The 16,019-nt window shown below is 57.8% G+C and overlaps 2 protein-coding genes across 6 annotated transcripts in view; one reads left to right on the forward strand and one right to left on the reverse strand.

Moving 5' to 3' along the window:
- Positions 1-14,590, forward strand: EPHB6 (EPH receptor B6). Of its 2 annotated transcripts, XM_036010980.1 has the most exons (19): positions 1-202; positions 484-682; positions 5,236-5,406; positions 6,744-6,943; positions 7,225-7,289; positions 7,572-8,325; positions 9,059-9,214; positions 9,512-9,862; positions 9,968-10,092; positions 10,300-10,462; positions 10,657-10,771; positions 11,002-11,054; positions 11,277-11,396; positions 11,510-11,757; positions 12,027-12,200; positions 12,921-13,070; positions 13,326-13,519; positions 13,656-13,811; positions 13,917-14,590. In XM_036010980.1, exons 4-19 carry the CDS (start codon positions 6,844-6,846, stop codon positions 14,023-14,025), a joined length of 3,033 nt encoding a protein of 1,010 aa, XP_035866873.1. In that variant the 5' UTR covers positions 1-202; positions 484-682; positions 5,236-5,406; positions 6,744-6,843; the 3' UTR covers positions 14,026-14,590. The 2 variants fall into 2 exon arrangements, with proteins under 2 accessions (XP_035866873.1, XP_028381264.1); XM_028525463.2 differs by lacking the exon at positions 484-682.
- The window catches only part of TRPV6 (transient receptor potential cation channel subfamily V member 6), a 15,389-nt gene continuing 13,669 nt past the window's right edge, over positions 14,300-16,019 (reverse strand). For all 4 annotated transcript variants that reach the window (XM_036010982.1, XM_036010981.1, XM_036010983.1 and 1 more), the window contains 2 exons: positions 15,209-15,315; positions 14,300-15,022 (listed from right to left, as the gene is read on the reverse strand). In XM_036010982.1, coding sequence (XP_035866875.1) covers positions 14,752-15,022; positions 15,209-15,315 — 378 coding nt within the window. In that variant the 3' untranslated portion in view covers positions 14,300-14,751. The remainder of the gene's footprint in view (positions 15,023-15,208; positions 15,316-16,019) is intronic.

The raw sequence follows: 16,019 nt of genomic DNA on the forward strand, positions 1-16,019 counted from the left end.
GGCGCCCCGCCTCCAGAGCAGCCCCGGCCGCCAGCCACCGCCCCCCCCTCCCCGCCGCCTCTGAGCCCCGGAGACGCGCTGCGCGAGCGGACCCGGGCCGCGGAGAGCGGGGGCCCGGCACCGGAGCTGAGACGCGGGCGCCGCCGGGTGAGCGCGGGGCCTCGGGGGACGCAGACCTGCGCAGCCTGCGGCGGGCGGGAAGGTGAGACCTGGGGTCGCGGGCGGTTGTGGAGGGTGGGGGTCGGTGCGCCTGGGGACAGAGGGACTAAGGTTTGCAAAAGTAGACGGTCCCTCCACCCAGGGCCTCTGCAGATCCTCGGGGACCTCCTGGGGAGAGAAGGGGGTTGCCGAGTACCCCTCCCAAGGCTAGAGGGGGTTCGAGAGGGAGCGCGGAACTGGCCCATCCCGCTCCCCCGTCCCCTCTAAGCAGCCTCACTGACACCCCCATTACCCTTGCTGCCGCGACGCCCACTGTGTTTGCAGACACTCCTCGGGCTCTGATATGGGGGTCCTGCTATAGGGGTCCTCGCAGAGGCCGGGCTCCGAGCCTTCTGCAGAGATTTGCCCACCCCTCCAGTGGCATCCCTCCAATCCCGGTGGAGCTGGGAGGAGCAAGGAGGTTGCTTCCACACCTGCCCCCAGCTCCCCACAGCTCTCCTGCTCCCCACCTCCATCACCACAGGTAAGCCTTGGGGTGGTGGGAAGACTTGGCTCTTGCTCCCCAGCCACAACCCCAAGTCGCACCAAAGTCGACTGCTTGCTGCCGCCCCAACCCCGCCCCTCTCTGTCTGGGAGCTTGGCCCCGCCGGCCCCCACCCACCAATCTTGGCTGTCTGGTCCCCTCTCTCCTCCCATCCCTGGGGGAGCTGGCGTGGGCCCAGCGTAGCTGATGTTGTAATGTCCCTGGCAGTGCCCGTGGAGAGAAGCGGCTGGACCTGTTCCCAATCAGTTAACCTGGGCCAGGCCCTCTGCTGCCAGGGGAACTTGACTCAGGCTCTGGACGGGGAGATGCTGGTTCAGTGGGAAGGGGCTCTGGGACTGGGCAATGCAGGGAAACTGGCCAAGTGATGGGGGACTGAGACAAGCTGGGAGCTGTTCAGAGGGGCCACTTGGCTCCTTGCAGGTGATGGACCTTTTCTGTCACAGGCGGATTAGGGTCCTGGCTTCTCGGTGCCTACCTGGTGGCTTAGGGAGGAGGACTCCTTTGGAGTCTGTCGGTTCATTCAGGGTGCAGGAAGATGGCTGGCAACGACACTCCTGTGCCACCAGGACGCTGGGGAGCCCTAGGCAGCCACGGGCTGAACGTGGGGAAGGCAGGGCCATTGCTTCTCGCGGGGCCAGCTGCTCTCCGTCCCAGCTCATCACCATCTCCTGAGCTGGCCCCGGGCCCTGTGTTCATGCTGCACCCCCTGCTAGGTGGAAGGAGAGGGGGCAGGGGGTGTGGGCTGGCAGCCTCTCCTTTCCCTTTCTCAACTTCCCCGCCTCCCTGCCTCTCCCTCCCCTTCTGCAGAAGCAACTCCTGGGCCAGAGAGCAGTTCACAGGCAGACTAGGGGTGGAGGGGGACTCACGGGCGTCTGAGGACCACTCTGGATCTCCACTGATGGACATGTTCACACACACACACACACACACACACACACCTCCCAGCACCCACCACCCACACCCGTCTCACGTCATGTTCACTCCCTTACATCCTCTCATACTAGCTCTGGTCCTGGCACTTGGGGGCTTTCTTCCACAGTCTTCCACTTACTCCTTGTGCACGCTCACCGACTGCCCCAGCACCCTCCCTTATGCCCTCTTCCAAAGCCATGCGTGTCCCCAGTCATTGCACAGCCGGAGTGGCTTGTTCTGAGTGGCCGTCTGGCTAAACCCAGACACTGCCTGTATCTTAAGAGCCTCCCCCGGCTCCACAGTGGGAGGCACGTTCGTCAGCATCTTCATGCTGTAGGGGACATTCTCAGGGCTGGAGGCCTCAAGGGACACGAGACTGTCCTCTGCTGGGTAATTCACAAATTGGCTTCCCCAGCCGGGGAAGAGGGGCGAGAGCGCAGGGGGGGGACAGCCACCTCCTCACTGTCTGCTCTGGATGCTGCCTGAGAGGCCAGTGGGATCCCTGACAAGGCAGGAGGCCAGAGCTCAAACAGGAGACTGAGACCAGGTCCAAGGAGGAGATTAAAGGGGAGAGGTTGCAGCATTAAGCTGAGCAAGGATTATCCTGGAATTTCCTGGGCGGTGAAACAGCTGCAGAACAGGACGGAGGGCAGGGCCTGGGTGCTGACCCCTCCCACGCAGACCCCGTGGCTAACAGGTGTAAGGACCAGCTCAGCAACCAGGCCAGAGATAAAACCATCAGCGGCACCTTTGCCCTTGGGACCTCCCCTGACCTCCAAAGACCCCTGCGGCCCGCTTGGCCTTACTGCAAGTTCCCGTCTGAGCTCAGTTCACAGTGGTGCCCCTCCTGTGTACTCTGAATGTCCAGTCCCCTCTAGTCCCCTCTTTCCTTTTGAAGTCACAGTTCTGACATCCTGCAAGAGACGTGAGATGTTATCAGTGGGACAATGTGAACTTCTGGGAGAGCAGCTTAAAGAAAATCCAGAGATAAAAGTTCTTTGCTTTTCTTGCTGGCCTTCTTTTGCTCATTCATTCCCAGCTCCTCCTGCCTCTCTACCTCCGCTTCCTTGTTACAGGTGAAGTGTTCTAGGTATGTTGAAATCTAGAAGAGGAAAAAGAGGGGAGAATAAAATGTAAATGCTATAGGCTCTACTTGTCTAGGTTTTTAAGATATTTCCCTCTTTAATTAGATTTTAATTATGTGATTTTTGTTTTAATTATAAAAGTAAGCTGTGCTCGCTATAATAAGAGAAACAATTCAAATATATGTAAGATACAGTGAATACCTCTCCCCTTCCAGTCCTACCTCCTATAGTAACCAATTTTAATGCCCAATATCCCTCTGCCATACCAAGCTTATTTGGCTAATTTATTTTTAAAAATGCATTTTGTGGATTGAGGTACATGAACTCTATTGTCAGCTTGGCTTCTTCATAAAATTATCGTATTTACCATGCTGATTGGAGAACAGCTAACTTTTAAAATTCTTACAAATTGATTCTTGTTTCAGTCTTGCATTTTTACGGAGAATGGAGTCATAAGCTATGATTTATTAGCTAAAATTCTATACATCTTTAATCTTTGCCAGTTTCTGAAACAAAATATAGTCCAGATGCCTAAGACACTGCCATATTTTTGTAAACCAAAGACATGTAGTAGCAGGCTGTGGATGTAGCCTCTGCTGTGTGAACAAGATTTAAAGTGATAGAGCCAGCAAGGAGCGGGGGGCGGGGGGGGGGGGGGGGGGCAGGGGGGAGGAAATCACAGAATGCAGTTTTTGTCCCAGGAAACTTGGTCTAATCAGTCTCATTTTCTGAGCGATCATTTTATAGCTATATGTCTGCTGTTTCTGGTGCTTTATTTTAAAAGCATGTAGGCATCTGAAATTTGAACGTTTTCCTGAGAGGGCTAAGTTTTGTGCTCTGTCATGGGGTAGAGGATTTCTAAACAATGCTAATTCCTGTCACTCGTTGGAGAAGAGAGAGGGGTCTCAAGCGGGCCACCAGGAAGAGGACCAGAAGGACATCCTAGTCCTCAGCCACTGAAGGCACCTTTGAAAACCAAGTTCTAAGTCCTGCTTAAGTATTCTAAGCATGTGTGTGGAGTATCCATACTCTTGTCACTTATGTTTGTGCCTTTGAAACTTGTTTCAACAGACTAGTCAGTGGCCCCGACTGGTGTGGCTCAGTGGGTTGAGCGTCATCCTGCAAACCAGAAGGTCACTGGTTCGATTCCCAGCACATGCCTGGGTTGCAGGCCAGGTCCTTGGTGCATGTGGGAGGCAACCAATCAATGCTTCTCTCGCACATCCATGTTTCTCTCCCTCTCTTTCTCCCTCCCTTACCCTCACTCTAAAAATATATAAATAAAATCTTAAAAAAAATAATCTGCCATGGTAGGAATTAGCTGAGAGCAATTTCTTTCATAATCTTAACAAAGTTTCTTCTTTTTACATTTTTATTTTAGCCGTAGAGATGCACTCTGATTCTCTTTACCAATTAAAAAAAGAAAAGACTTGAATTTATCTGGGTTCTTTGATAAGCGAGAGCCGGCCTACCTGCCTGCCTAATCTCACTCAGCCACGATTCTTTTTCTGAAGAAACCTATTTCTAACCTGCAGCCTTCTGGAGCCGAAGCTGAAAGATATCCTCACCAACCAGCCAAAGTACACTTCTGGGTACTTTATCACCCTCAACCATTTCTTTTTAATGACTATCTTTATTCTTAGTAAAATTAAAAGAACATTCCTGAAGTGGCCATCCATTTTATTCCTTCCTTTCTGATTCCTCTCGGGGACAGAAGCTGAGTGGCTTTAACGTGGTTTATAATTGCTTTTGCTCTTTTCTCGGCTTTCTGGACAGAGGCCAGCTTCATGTTGTCATGAAGATGCCTGCGAAAGCGATGCCCACACGCCCCATTACAGCCACCGTGATGCTTGCGTTGCGGGTCATCAAAGCAAATGCTTTGCCATTCCTCATCTTCTAGAATGTTCCATATTGCACAGCATCTTTTCTCCTGTGTGTTGCTGCCCTTCAAAAAAAAAAAAGTCATTGAGATGGACCTAAATAGGTTTTTTGTGTCCCTTCTCCATGATTATTTGTCTAGTTGATGGGTTTAAGAAGACACAGGGCTTATAGTGTGTTCTTTGTGCAGACTCCAGAGTCCATCCCTGCTCTGACTGAGGCTATTTTAAAGAGCGTCTGCTGGGCAAATGCTATCACAGCCTTCGCTGTTTCAAGACTGTGTGTGGGCATTTTCAGCGCTTGATAAGAGCATTTCTAAAGACTCTGTGGCTCTGGGCAAAATCTGGTGGGTATGGGTGAGTCAGGCGCGTCTCCAAATTAAGCCATTGAGAGTCTGGGGGTGCCCCTGCCCCGTGAATCAGTTCAGCATAGTTACTAACTATTTGATCTGTGTATGATTCTAGTAGCATTTGGCAAAGGACCTTTGCTTCTTAGGAATAATATGCCCCATGGAAATGCTTCTTGCTTTTCCCCAGCTTTACTGCAATACAACTGACAGATACCAGGATGCAAGTTTCAGGTACACAACGTGGTGACTTGGAAATGCTCCTTTCTCACCTCCACACGCCCCGAGTTGAACTCTGCCTTTCACAATAGGGTTCCAGAAACAGGAAAGGCAAACGTCAGCAGCCAGTGGGCAGATGCCCACCGACCACACCATCGGCTCGTTCGGGCGTAGAAACGGTGTCTTTTCACGGGAAACACACGGCGTTCATCACACCGAAGGCTTCATCTTCCTGCAGAGCCAGCATTGCCAGAAAAAATTAGGTTAGTAGAAACCCAGTCACGATTTTCGTGCTCATCGAAGTTGAATATAGTTCGATTTTAGCATGGTTTCGAATATGTCGTTTTCAACAGTGCTGTGGGTCCCGGGGCCACAGATGCCCAGGAAGACACGGGTGCCAGCTTCCGGCTGGCTTTCTCTGTTTACCCTCAGCCCTGTGCCTTTCCACCCGCGCGTCTGTCTCCTTCTCGACAGAAATAAATGCAGTCTGTTGCTCTGGTCCATGCAACTCACGGACTTTTGAGACCCAGGCAGTCACGAGGAGAGAGACTGGCCACCGCTCATCAGCATTAATCTCTAAGGCCTGTTTGTTGTCGCTGTGACCGTGGAGGCGGCCATGCCTCCCTGTCAGGTGCTTGTGGGCTGCCGCGGTGCTCCTGCAGGCCTCGGGCGTTTTACATAAAAGGGCAGCTCGTTACATCATCAGTCATTTTGACAGCATGCACACTCTCTTTCGATTCATTCTACTAAACAGCTATTACTACAGATTTAAAGGAAAGTGTAATAAATGATTCACTGGAAAGATGATATATATATATACAAGATTAAAAAGAAAACAAAAGTTAAAGGAAGACAACGAGTCTCCCTTGTACCAGCTGCCGTCTGGTCCCCCCACCTTTCTTCCCAGCCTTTGTTTACGCATCACAATGGTGCGCACACACAGGTACGCACATCATGACACGCCCAGCCGGGAGCACACTTTATACCGCTCTGCACTGGCCTTCCCCCGGGGCAATTGTTTTCATGTCAGTATGCAAACAGCAGCCCTTATTCCTTTGGAAGGTTGTGCCATATTTTTAAAAAATGTTCAATTACAGTTGACATATAATATCATGTCGGTTCCAGGTATACAACAGAGTAGTTAGACATGTATGTACCTTACAAAGGAATCGCCTTGAGTAGCCTCATACCCATCTGACGCCACATGCATTTATCACAATATTATTGGCTATATTCCCCGAGCTGTACTTCGCATCCCCATGAACCATCTTCCTGATTACGAAGAGTTACTCTGCAGTCTTCTCCCTCACGCACAGAAGGAACCGGAATTTCTTCTTCCAGAAGAAAAGGCTGAGACTGGCCCAGAGCTAACTGCCCTGTGCTCTAAGACCGAGGGCCATGGGGGCCAGAACCACCGGCACACAGCCCTCCGAGCTGGGGGTGTGGCACCAGGCAGGACAGAGTCGGGTCCCTGCTCTCACCCCACTGTCAGTGCCGGGATAGGTTGGGAGCTATGGAAAGAGCAACCTTGGCCATTGTGAAGCGATGATGTGGTTACCTCCCCCCACCCCTGGCCTCTCCTGGTCCTGTGTCTCCCTAGGAAGTGAGCTTGGCTGCAGCCCCCAGGTCTTGCCAGACAGCAGCCCTGCCAGGGCGCAGGGTGGCCGCCAGGGCAATGGTGGGAACGCCGAAGATGCCCCATGGCTGCTGAGGGTGCTGCCCGGTCAGGGAGCGGAGTGGCGGGCATGGTGTGCGGTGCCTGGGTCCTGGTCCTGGCGTCCTCTGTGCTGGCTCTGGAAGGTAAGAGGGGGTGGGGACCAGAGAAGCCCCACCCGCCTGCAGAGACCCTGAGCAGGTGGGAAATAGGAAAGGTTCAGGAAAAGCAGAAGGAGGGGGAGGGTTTCAGAGAAAGGCTCCTGGCAGTCCGCTGTGCCCCACTGGTGGGTTAAACGGGCCAGGGAAGTAACTTCTGGTTTCTTCTCATGACTATGGCCGAGGGGGCCGGGGTGGGGGGCAGGCAGTGTGGTTAGTGGTGCTGGTGGGACCTTGGCCACTGCTTGTCGCTTCTTGTCTTTGGGCAGAGGTATTGCTGGACACCACTGGAGAGACGTCTGAGATAGGCTGGCTCACCTACCCACCAGGCGGGGTGAGTGTCCTTCTGCACCCCACGGCCCTCCCTCACCCTGCTCCCTGGAGGGTGGAAGTCCGGAAGGAAACCGCGAGTAGGGACTAATGGAATGAGACTCTCCCTCCAGAGGAACAAGGGCTTCGGGGTATCCTTTACCCAGCCTTGCATATCATTCACTTGAAGTCTCAGTGGAAGAGACGTGCCCCCCCCCCCCCCCCCCCCCCCCCGCCTTCCTGCACCCTCTGAGTCCGGAGGCCCTAATGCCCATCTTCTCCCGCCCCGCCCCGCCCCTCCCCGCAGTGGGACGAAGTGAGCGTTCTGGATGACCAGCGACGCCTGACTCGGACCTTCGAGGCCTGCCACGTGGCAGGGGCCCCGCCAGGCACTGGGCAGGACAACTGGCTGCAGACGCACTTCGTGGAGCGTCGCGGCGCCCAGAGGGCGCACATCCGACTGCACTTCTCTGTGCGCGCGTGCTCCAGCCTGGGAGTGGCGGGGGGCGCCTGCCGGGAGACCTTCACGCTGTACTACCGCCAGGCGGAGGAGCCCGACGGCCCCGGCAGCGGTTCCGCCTGGCACCTCAAACGCTGGACCAAGGTGGACACGATTGCTGCAGATGAGAGCTTTCCGGCCGCCTCTGCGTGGACTGTGGGGCCCCGGGGGCCCGGGCCCAGGGCCGGGCTGCAGCTGAACGTCAAAGAGCGGAGCTTCGGCCCCCTGACCCAGCGCGGCTTCTACGTGGCCTTCCAGGACACCGGGGCCTGCCTGGCCCTCGTGGCCATCCAGCTCTTCTACCATGCCTGCCCCTCTGTGCTCCGTGCCTTCGCCTCCTTCCCCAAGACTCAGGCCAGTGGGGCCGGGGGGGCCTCCTTGGTGGCAGCTGTGGGCACCTGCGTGGCTCATGCAGAGCCAGAGGAGGATGGAGGTGGGGGCCAGGCCGGGAGCAGCCTCCCCAGGCTGCACTGCAACGGGGAGGGCAAGTGGATGGTCGCCGTGGGCGGCTGCCGCTGCCAGCCTGGGTACCAGCCCGCACGCGGGGACAAGGCCTGCCAAGGTGAGACCCCTGCTCTCTCTCTCGCTTGTCCAAGATCTCCCCACCTGCCCCGACCTTTGGTCTCCTTTCCTGAACACCTCAAGCTTCAGTTTGTCCCCAAAAGGTCAGGCATAGGCTATTGGAGGGAAGGATTCCTGTTTATCTCCTCAAGCACACAAACTCCTTCTCATCTCCTCATCTGAGATACTTCTAGCACCTTCTGAAGACATCCACAGCCATTGCTGAGGCTCCAAGGGCTGCCGGCCTGAGAAGCGATGGAGATCAAAAGGAGTTGAACTCCTGGGTTATCTTGGAATGGGGTCCTTTGTCCGCATTTGCCCTGTTTTTGGGGGGGGGGGGGCTCATCCCAAGGTCAGGTGCCCAGGATGCAGGTGGAAGGCAGTGAACCCCAGCTAAGGAAGGACCAAGGAAGAAGGTTCTGCTGCAGGTGGAGGTGCAGGAGGATTCTGCAGAGGGGGTTACGCAATCCAGCCCACAGACACCTGCCTCTGGTGCTTGGCCTGCCCGTAACCCCCGCCCACCTCACTTTTTCCATCACTGGAAGTGCAATTCCACCCCAGCGAAGCAGCAGCAGCAGCGGGAGTAATCTCTGCCTGAGGGAGGGAAAGAGGGAGGAGAGGGTGGGGACTCCGTGTTCAGAGAAAAGGAGCCAGCCCTGTGTGTGGGGGGAGGAGGAGTGCTCAGGAGGGGGCGGAAGAGGGCGCTGAGGCCTCCCCTCTCCTCTGCCCCTCAGCCTGCCCTGAGGGGACCTACAAGGCCATGGCCGGGAACGCCCCCTGCTCACCGTGTCCTGCCCGCAGCCACGCCTCCAGCCCTGCAGCCCCCGTTTGCCCCTGCCTTGTGGGCTTCTTTCGGGCCAGTACTGACCCTCCAGAGGCTCCTTGCACTGGTGAGTCCACCGTCTGTCCCAGAGCTGGAAGCGGGACTGGGGGTGGGGCCAGAAGAGGAGGATCCTGAGGGCGACCCGTGGGGCTGGTGTGCATTGGCTGTGACTTCTGTTTCTCCTGTGTCCTCGTTTCCTCCCCTACCTGCTCCCGTCTCCCTGACCCCATGGCCCCTGGGACATTTCCTGCCTCTCTCCTCCCACCTGCCTCTGCTTTCTGGCCCCATCCCATGCTGCTTGTCTCCTCCCTCCCTGAACCACACCTTCCTTCCCGTCCCTTCCCTACCTCATCTGCCCACCCAGGCCCTCCATCCGCTCCCCGGGAGCTTTGGTTCGAGGTGCAAGGCTCAGCGCTCATGCTGCACTGGCGCCTGCCCCAGGAGCTCGGCGGGCGCGGGGACCTGATCTTCAACGTTGTGTGCAAGGAGTGCGGAGACCGCCAGGAGCCAGGCAAACGGGGTGCTTGTCACCGCTGTGGGGATGAGGTGCACTTCGACCCCCGCCAGAGGGGCCTGACCGAGAGCCGGGTGTTAGTCGGGGGGCTCCGGGCACACGTGCCCTACATCTTGGAGGTGCAAGCCGTCAACGGGGTGTCCGACCTCAGCCCCGACCCTCCCCAGGTGGCAGCCATTAATGTCAGCACCAGCCACGCAGGTGAGCCCTTTCCTCCACCCTACACCTTACCTCGCCTCCTTAGGACCCGTCTCCTACTTTCGCCTTCCGGCCCCGGAAACCCCATACTGATTTCCCCCATCCCAGTTCCCTCTGCAGTCCCAGCGATGCACCAGGTGAGCCGCGCATCCGACAGCATCACTGTGTCCTGGCCGCAGCCAGACCAGACCAACGGGAACATCCTGGACTACCAGCTGCGCTACTATGACCAGGTGGGGCGGGGCGGGGCGGGGCAGCCCAACACAACTGGGGGAAGCTTGCAGTGCCCCTCCTGGGGCTAGAGGTAGCGGGGCATGCATGGGAGGAGGGAGGGAGCCCAGGAGCCCTGCGCAAGGTGGGAAGGGCCGAAGCCTTGGAAGTAGGAGCAGGGGTGAGGGGCTGGGACAGCCCGACAGGCAGTGAGTGGCTGTCACCCCCAGGCAGAAGATGAATCCCACTCCTTCACCCTGACCAGCGAGACCAACACGGCAACTGTGACGCAGCTGAGCCCCGGCCACATCTATGGCTTCCAGGTCCGGGCGCGGACTGCCGCGGGCCACGGCCCCTTCGGGGGCAAGGTCTATTTCCAGACGCTGCCTCAAGGTGAGAGGAAGCCTGGATAGATGGGGGGCGGGGGGCACTAGGGGTGGTGCGGAGAGGCCTGGGGCCCTCCAGGCCAGAGGCTGTGAGGAGAGAGCCGAGGCTGAGTGTGGTTGGGTGGGTGCATGCTGGGGTTTGCTGGTGAGTGCCCATGTGAGGCCTTGACCACCTGTGATCCTGGGCGGCTGGTGTCCCAGGTGAGCTGTCCACCCAGCTTCCAGAGAGACTGTCCCTGGTGATCGGGTCCATCCTGGGGGCTTTGGCTTTCCTCCTGCTGGCGGCCATCACCGTGCTGGCCGTGGTCTTCCAGAGGTGAGCCCCTCCTCGCCGCGTCCTCACACCACTCACTCCGCCTCACACCCCCAAGTCCTGGAAGCCCAAAGCCCAGCGCGGAAGCCCCCATACCCAGCCCCTACCAGGGGCCCGTCCGTGCAGAGGTGGGAAGGAGGAACCTGGTCCCCAGCTAGCCAGCAGCATGAGTGGGGGTGGGTGGGGGAGGAGCGGGGTCAAACGTCATCCCATGACCCTGGCTTGTCCCTCAGGAAGCGGCGTGGGACAGGCTACACCGAGCAACTGCAGCAATACAGCAGCCCAGGTGAGCGGTTGGCGGGGGTGGGATGGGGTCAGATTGGGGAGCTGCAGAGATGAAGAGCTGGGGGCTCGGGCCGGGCGTGCACCAGGCGAGGCCGGGCTCCCCTGAGGTCGAGCCGGGGGAGACCTCATTGGCTCCTTCTTCAGAAGTCAGGGGGCATGCCTGCAGTGTGTGGGCAGTCCTGCCTTGCACCACACCCTCATAACACACCCCACCCACCTACAGGGCTGGGGGTCAAGTATTACATCGACCCATCCACATACGAGGACCCCTGCCAGGCCATCCGAGAATTCGCCCGGGAGGTGGATCCCGCCTACATCAAGATCGAGGAGGTCATTGGGGCAGGTACTGCACCTGCGGGGAGGGAGGGCCTGGCAGGGATTCCTTCAAAATGTGGCCGGACACTGTGAGCCCACCGTCCTTGCCCGGGCACCACCCAACCTCCCCCCATCCCCCAGGCTCCTTCGGAGAAGTCCGCCGGGGCCGGCTACAGCCAAGGGGCCGGCGGGAGCAGGCCGTGGCCATCCAGGCCCTGTGGAACGGTGGCACCGAGAGCCTGCAGATGACCTTTCTCGGCCAGGCCGCGGTGCTCGGCCAGTTCCAGCACCCCAACATCCTGCGGCTGGAGGGTGTGGTCACCAAAAGCCGGCCCCTCATGGTGCTGACTGAGCTCATGGAGCTGGGCCCCCTGGACAGCTTCCTCAGGGTCAGTGGGCCTGGGGGAAGGTGGAGGGCCCATGGGCCTGGGAAGGCGTGCCGTTCTAGACGATTCCAGAGGCAGAGCCCTAAGCTTTTGCTCCCTCCTGCCCACCTCCAGCAGTCCTCAGCCTCCCCTCCCAGGCCATTTGCTGATTTCCAAATCCCCTGCCCTCCCATGCTGATTGGCGTCTCCTGTGCATGTGGGTGGGGAACCTCGACATGCGTGTGTGTCCAGGTTTCCCACCCAGGAGCTGACCTCTGCCCCCTGCCCCTCAGCAGCGGGAGGGCCAGTTCAGCAGCCTGCAGCTGGTGGCCATGCAGCGGGGAGTGGCCGCCGCCATGCAGTACCTGTCCAGTTTCGCCTTTGTCCACCGAGCGCTGTCGGCCCACAGCGTGCTGGTGAATAGCCACCTGGTGTGCAAAGTGGCCCGTCTTGGTCACAGCCCTCAGGTGAGAGCACAGCCTCGGGGGCTCTGCATTCTTCAGCAGCGGGTGCTGGGGGGTGAGCCAGAACCTGGGCAGGGGGGCTGGTGGGACCTTGGGCAGCATATTATTGCATTTGGAGAGCTGGGGCTCACCTGCACTCCCTCCAGGAGAGAAGCCTGGGCGAAGGAGGCATTGGAGGATTTTAGGAACTGAGGTCACTGGGGAAGGGGGGAGACCCCAGAAACTTGGGACCACCTCCTGCCCTTCCCCCAGAGGTCACAGACTCCACCAGGGCTGTCCAACCCGTGGCCCTCGGGCTGCACACCGCCCGGGATGGCTATGAACGCAGCCCGACACAAAATCATAAATTCATTTACAACATTGTGAGATTTTTTTGCAATTACGTATTGCAGTGTATGTAGTATGTAGCCCAAGACAACTCTTCTTCTCCCAGTGTGGCACAGAGACGCCAAAAGGCTGGACACCCCTGTGAGTCAGAGCAGCTGGGCACAAATCCTGAGCACTGTGCCCTAAGCTCTGTGACTTCCCCCCAGTTCCCTTTGCTCAGTGCCTGGGCCTCTGCAAAAGGAAGACAATGTCGTCTACTCCACAGGGTTCTTACGAGGATGAAGGGAGGTGCTTGATGTGACACCTTTGACTCATGTCTGAGCACAGAGTAGTTGCTCCGTAAAGGTGACCGATGCTGTGATGACCGCTGTTGGTACTTTTGACCCTATCCCTCAGGGCCCGAGTCGGATGCTTCGCTGGGCAGCCCCAGAGGTCATTGCACATGGAAAGCATACGACGTCCAGTGACGTCTGGAGCTTTGGAATAGTGATGTGGGAGGTGATGAGCTATGGAGAACGGCCCTACTGGGACATGAGTGACCAGGAGGTGAGCTCTCAGCCTGGACATTGCAGCTTCCCCACCCCGCACCCCAATCCTTTCAACCCACCGGCTTCCCCGACTCGCACATTCTGAGACCTCCATTCTCTGATCCCTCCGAGATCTCACGGCTCTTGTCTTCTGTGTTTTTAAGTTCCTTCGACACTGCGACCCATCCTCCACAGCCCACGCCCTTACCTCACAATGTCCTCCTTTCCACTTGCAATAGCTTCCCCTCACCACATTCTTCCTCTGATCCCCCAGGTACTAAATGCAATAGAGCAGGAGTTCCGGCTGCCCCCACCTCCAGGCTGTCCTCCAGGACTACATCTGCTTATGCTGGACACTTGGCAGAAAGACCGTACCCAGCGTCCCCACTTTGACCAGCTGGTGGCTGCGTTTGACAAGATGATTCGAAAGCCAGAGACTCTGCAGGCTGGCGGGAGCCCTGGGGACAGGTCTGGGGCTTGGGGCTGGAGTCTGGGAAAGCCAGCAGGGGGCGGGTGGGGGGAGTCAATGCAAACCGAAAAGAAAACTGAGGAGCCTGAATAGCCTGAAGAGGAGACTTTGACCTGCCTGCCCCTCCCCTCTTAGACCGTCCCAGGCCCTTCTGAACCCTGTGGCCCTGGACTTTCCTTCTCTGGACTCACCTCAGGCTTGGCTTTCGGCCATTGGACTGGAGTGCTACCAGGACAGCTTCTCCAGGTGTGGCCTCTGCACCTTCACTGATGTGGCTCAGCTCAGCCTGGAGTAAGCAGGGACAGGTGGGCGGGGGAGCCTCTGGGCTGGAGGCCCGGGTCCTGCCTGGGATCTTGGAGAAGCTGGCCTGGATTTGATCCACTCCTTCCCCACCAGAGACCTGCCTGCCCTGGGCGTCACCCTGGCTGGCCACCAGAAGAAACTGCTGCACCACGTCCGGCTCCTGCAGCACCACCTGAGGCAGCCAGGCGCAGTGGAGGTGTGAGGCCTTGGCAGGAAGCTGTGACTGACCCCGCTTAGGACGCAGCCAGGACACAGGTCCAAGGAGGCACGTGGGAGACACGAGCCGGTCCCCACGTTGTCCTCTCACTCCCAGAACACTCAGCCCAACCCTCTGGATGCTTCCTTCTCCTGTCCTCTGCCCCTGCCCACCTTCCCTCCCCACATTAAAGGGAAAGAAGGGAATTTGCAAGCTGGAGGTGTGGTGAGGCCTCAGTGTGCAAGGAATGCTGGGAAGGTGACACCGCACGACAAGGGAGCAGAGTAGGGAACCATTTATTGGAAGGTAGAAGGTGACAAGACTCAGCCAGCATCACCCCACCCCAGGGCGGTGTTGGTCCCCTTACTCACGCCCTCGCTCCACCAGCCTCCCCAGAACTCCCTGGAGCACCGGGCAGGGCTCGCCCCTCCCACTTGGACTCCTGGGTGGAGACGGGGTGCAGAGGTGGCAAGCCTGTCTTTAAAGTGCTTTGCTCTGACAGTGCAGCGGACTCCATTGAAGCCAAAGAGGCGGGGCCAGCCACCTCGTGGCCGTGGCCTGCCGTTTGCTCCAGAGCTGAGCGAAAAGCAGAGACCCAGCTGGGCACAGCTGTTCCCAACTCTTCTACTCCTTTCCCCCTTGACCCGGGGGGGTTTAGACTGCTCGATATTTTGGGTTTTGGTTTGGGAACATTCCCAGGAACGTGAGCGCGACTGCTGGGAACACACACGCTCAGATCTGGTATTCCCAGCTCTCCTCTTCCAGACCCCTGTTAACCACGCCCCTCAATTCTGTCTTCAGGGCCCCTTGCCGAAGTTTCTCCCAGTTGGTGCTGCTCCGGGAGGTGCTTCGAGACACTGAGGGGGTGGGGAGGGGCAGGTTGGGGACAGAGGGGCGGTGGGGCTGCAGTTTTTCTGAGTCCTTGTCCGAGTCGTAGGAGCCCCGGTTGTAGAAGGCCCGTGCATAGCGCCGGACTCGCTGCTGGTCCTGCCTGTCTTCCACCCTGAGGAGGACAGAGGACTTGAGAGGTGTCCACAGGCAAAGGGCTGGAGCTGCTTGTCTCCTGTGCACGCCAATGCTGGTGTGGCAGAGGGGACCGGCCCCTCAGCAGCCAGGCCGTTGGGACTAGGGAGGGTGCAGGGCCCACCCCTGAGGTCACAGGAATGCCCGGCCCCTCACTGTTACTCACCGCAGGAACCAGCGGTCCCCCAGCCCATAATCTCCCCCAAAGATCCCAGAGCGAGGCCACAGGCAGCGAGGCAACTTCCGCTCCAGCATCACCGTGGTGGCCACAACCTGCGTGTGGGGGCAGGAGGAGAAGTCAGCGAGGCTGGGTGGGGACGGAGCTGAAGTGGAGGGAGATAGGCGGGTGGGTGCCGGCCAGTGGGAGGACAGTGAAGCAGCGGCGAGGAAAGTCAGGGACTCTGTGGTTTCCCAGAGGGGACAAACAGCAGCCCTGAGCTGAGGAGGATGGGGTCAGCTCCATCAGCCCTCTTCTGTAGGGGAGTCAGTGGGACGTGAGCCCCTCCGTTCTGGGCCCAGTGACCTGACACCCATGCAGGTGCCAGGCTGGTGCTGCAGGGGCTGAGGGACCCGAATCCCAGGACAAGGGGAAGGTGAGCAAAGCAACCAGAGAGAGGCCCTCAGGGCTACAGGATGTTTCGGCCCTATAGACACACAGGCCATGTATCAATGCAAGCTTCCTACTGAGACATCTAACGTCGGTACATTTGCCTGGAAAAAGTATTTTCCTGAGCAAATCTCATTTAGCCAGTTTAGAAGGGTGTTTTGTTTTGTTTTTTTTTGGTTGGTTTTTTAGCTCCATTTTCTACACAGCAGCACAGTTAAATGCCATCATCCAGTTTTCAGGATTTCCATTTTTATTTTGCAGGAATTATTTTCGTTGAGATAAATTATTTTCTACGTGTATTTTTAAGTGATGATTTGATTTTTTTTTCATGGTCTCTTGTCCCCACCGTGACGCTCTGACTGGAGGACGT

The sequence above is a fragment of the Phyllostomus discolor genome, chromosome 10, assembly GCF_004126475.2.
Source record: "Phyllostomus discolor isolate MPI-MPIP mPhyDis1 chromosome 10, mPhyDis1.pri.v3, whole genome shotgun sequence".
Taxonomy (NCBI): Eukaryota; Metazoa; Chordata; class Mammalia; order Chiroptera; family Phyllostomidae; genus Phyllostomus; species Phyllostomus discolor.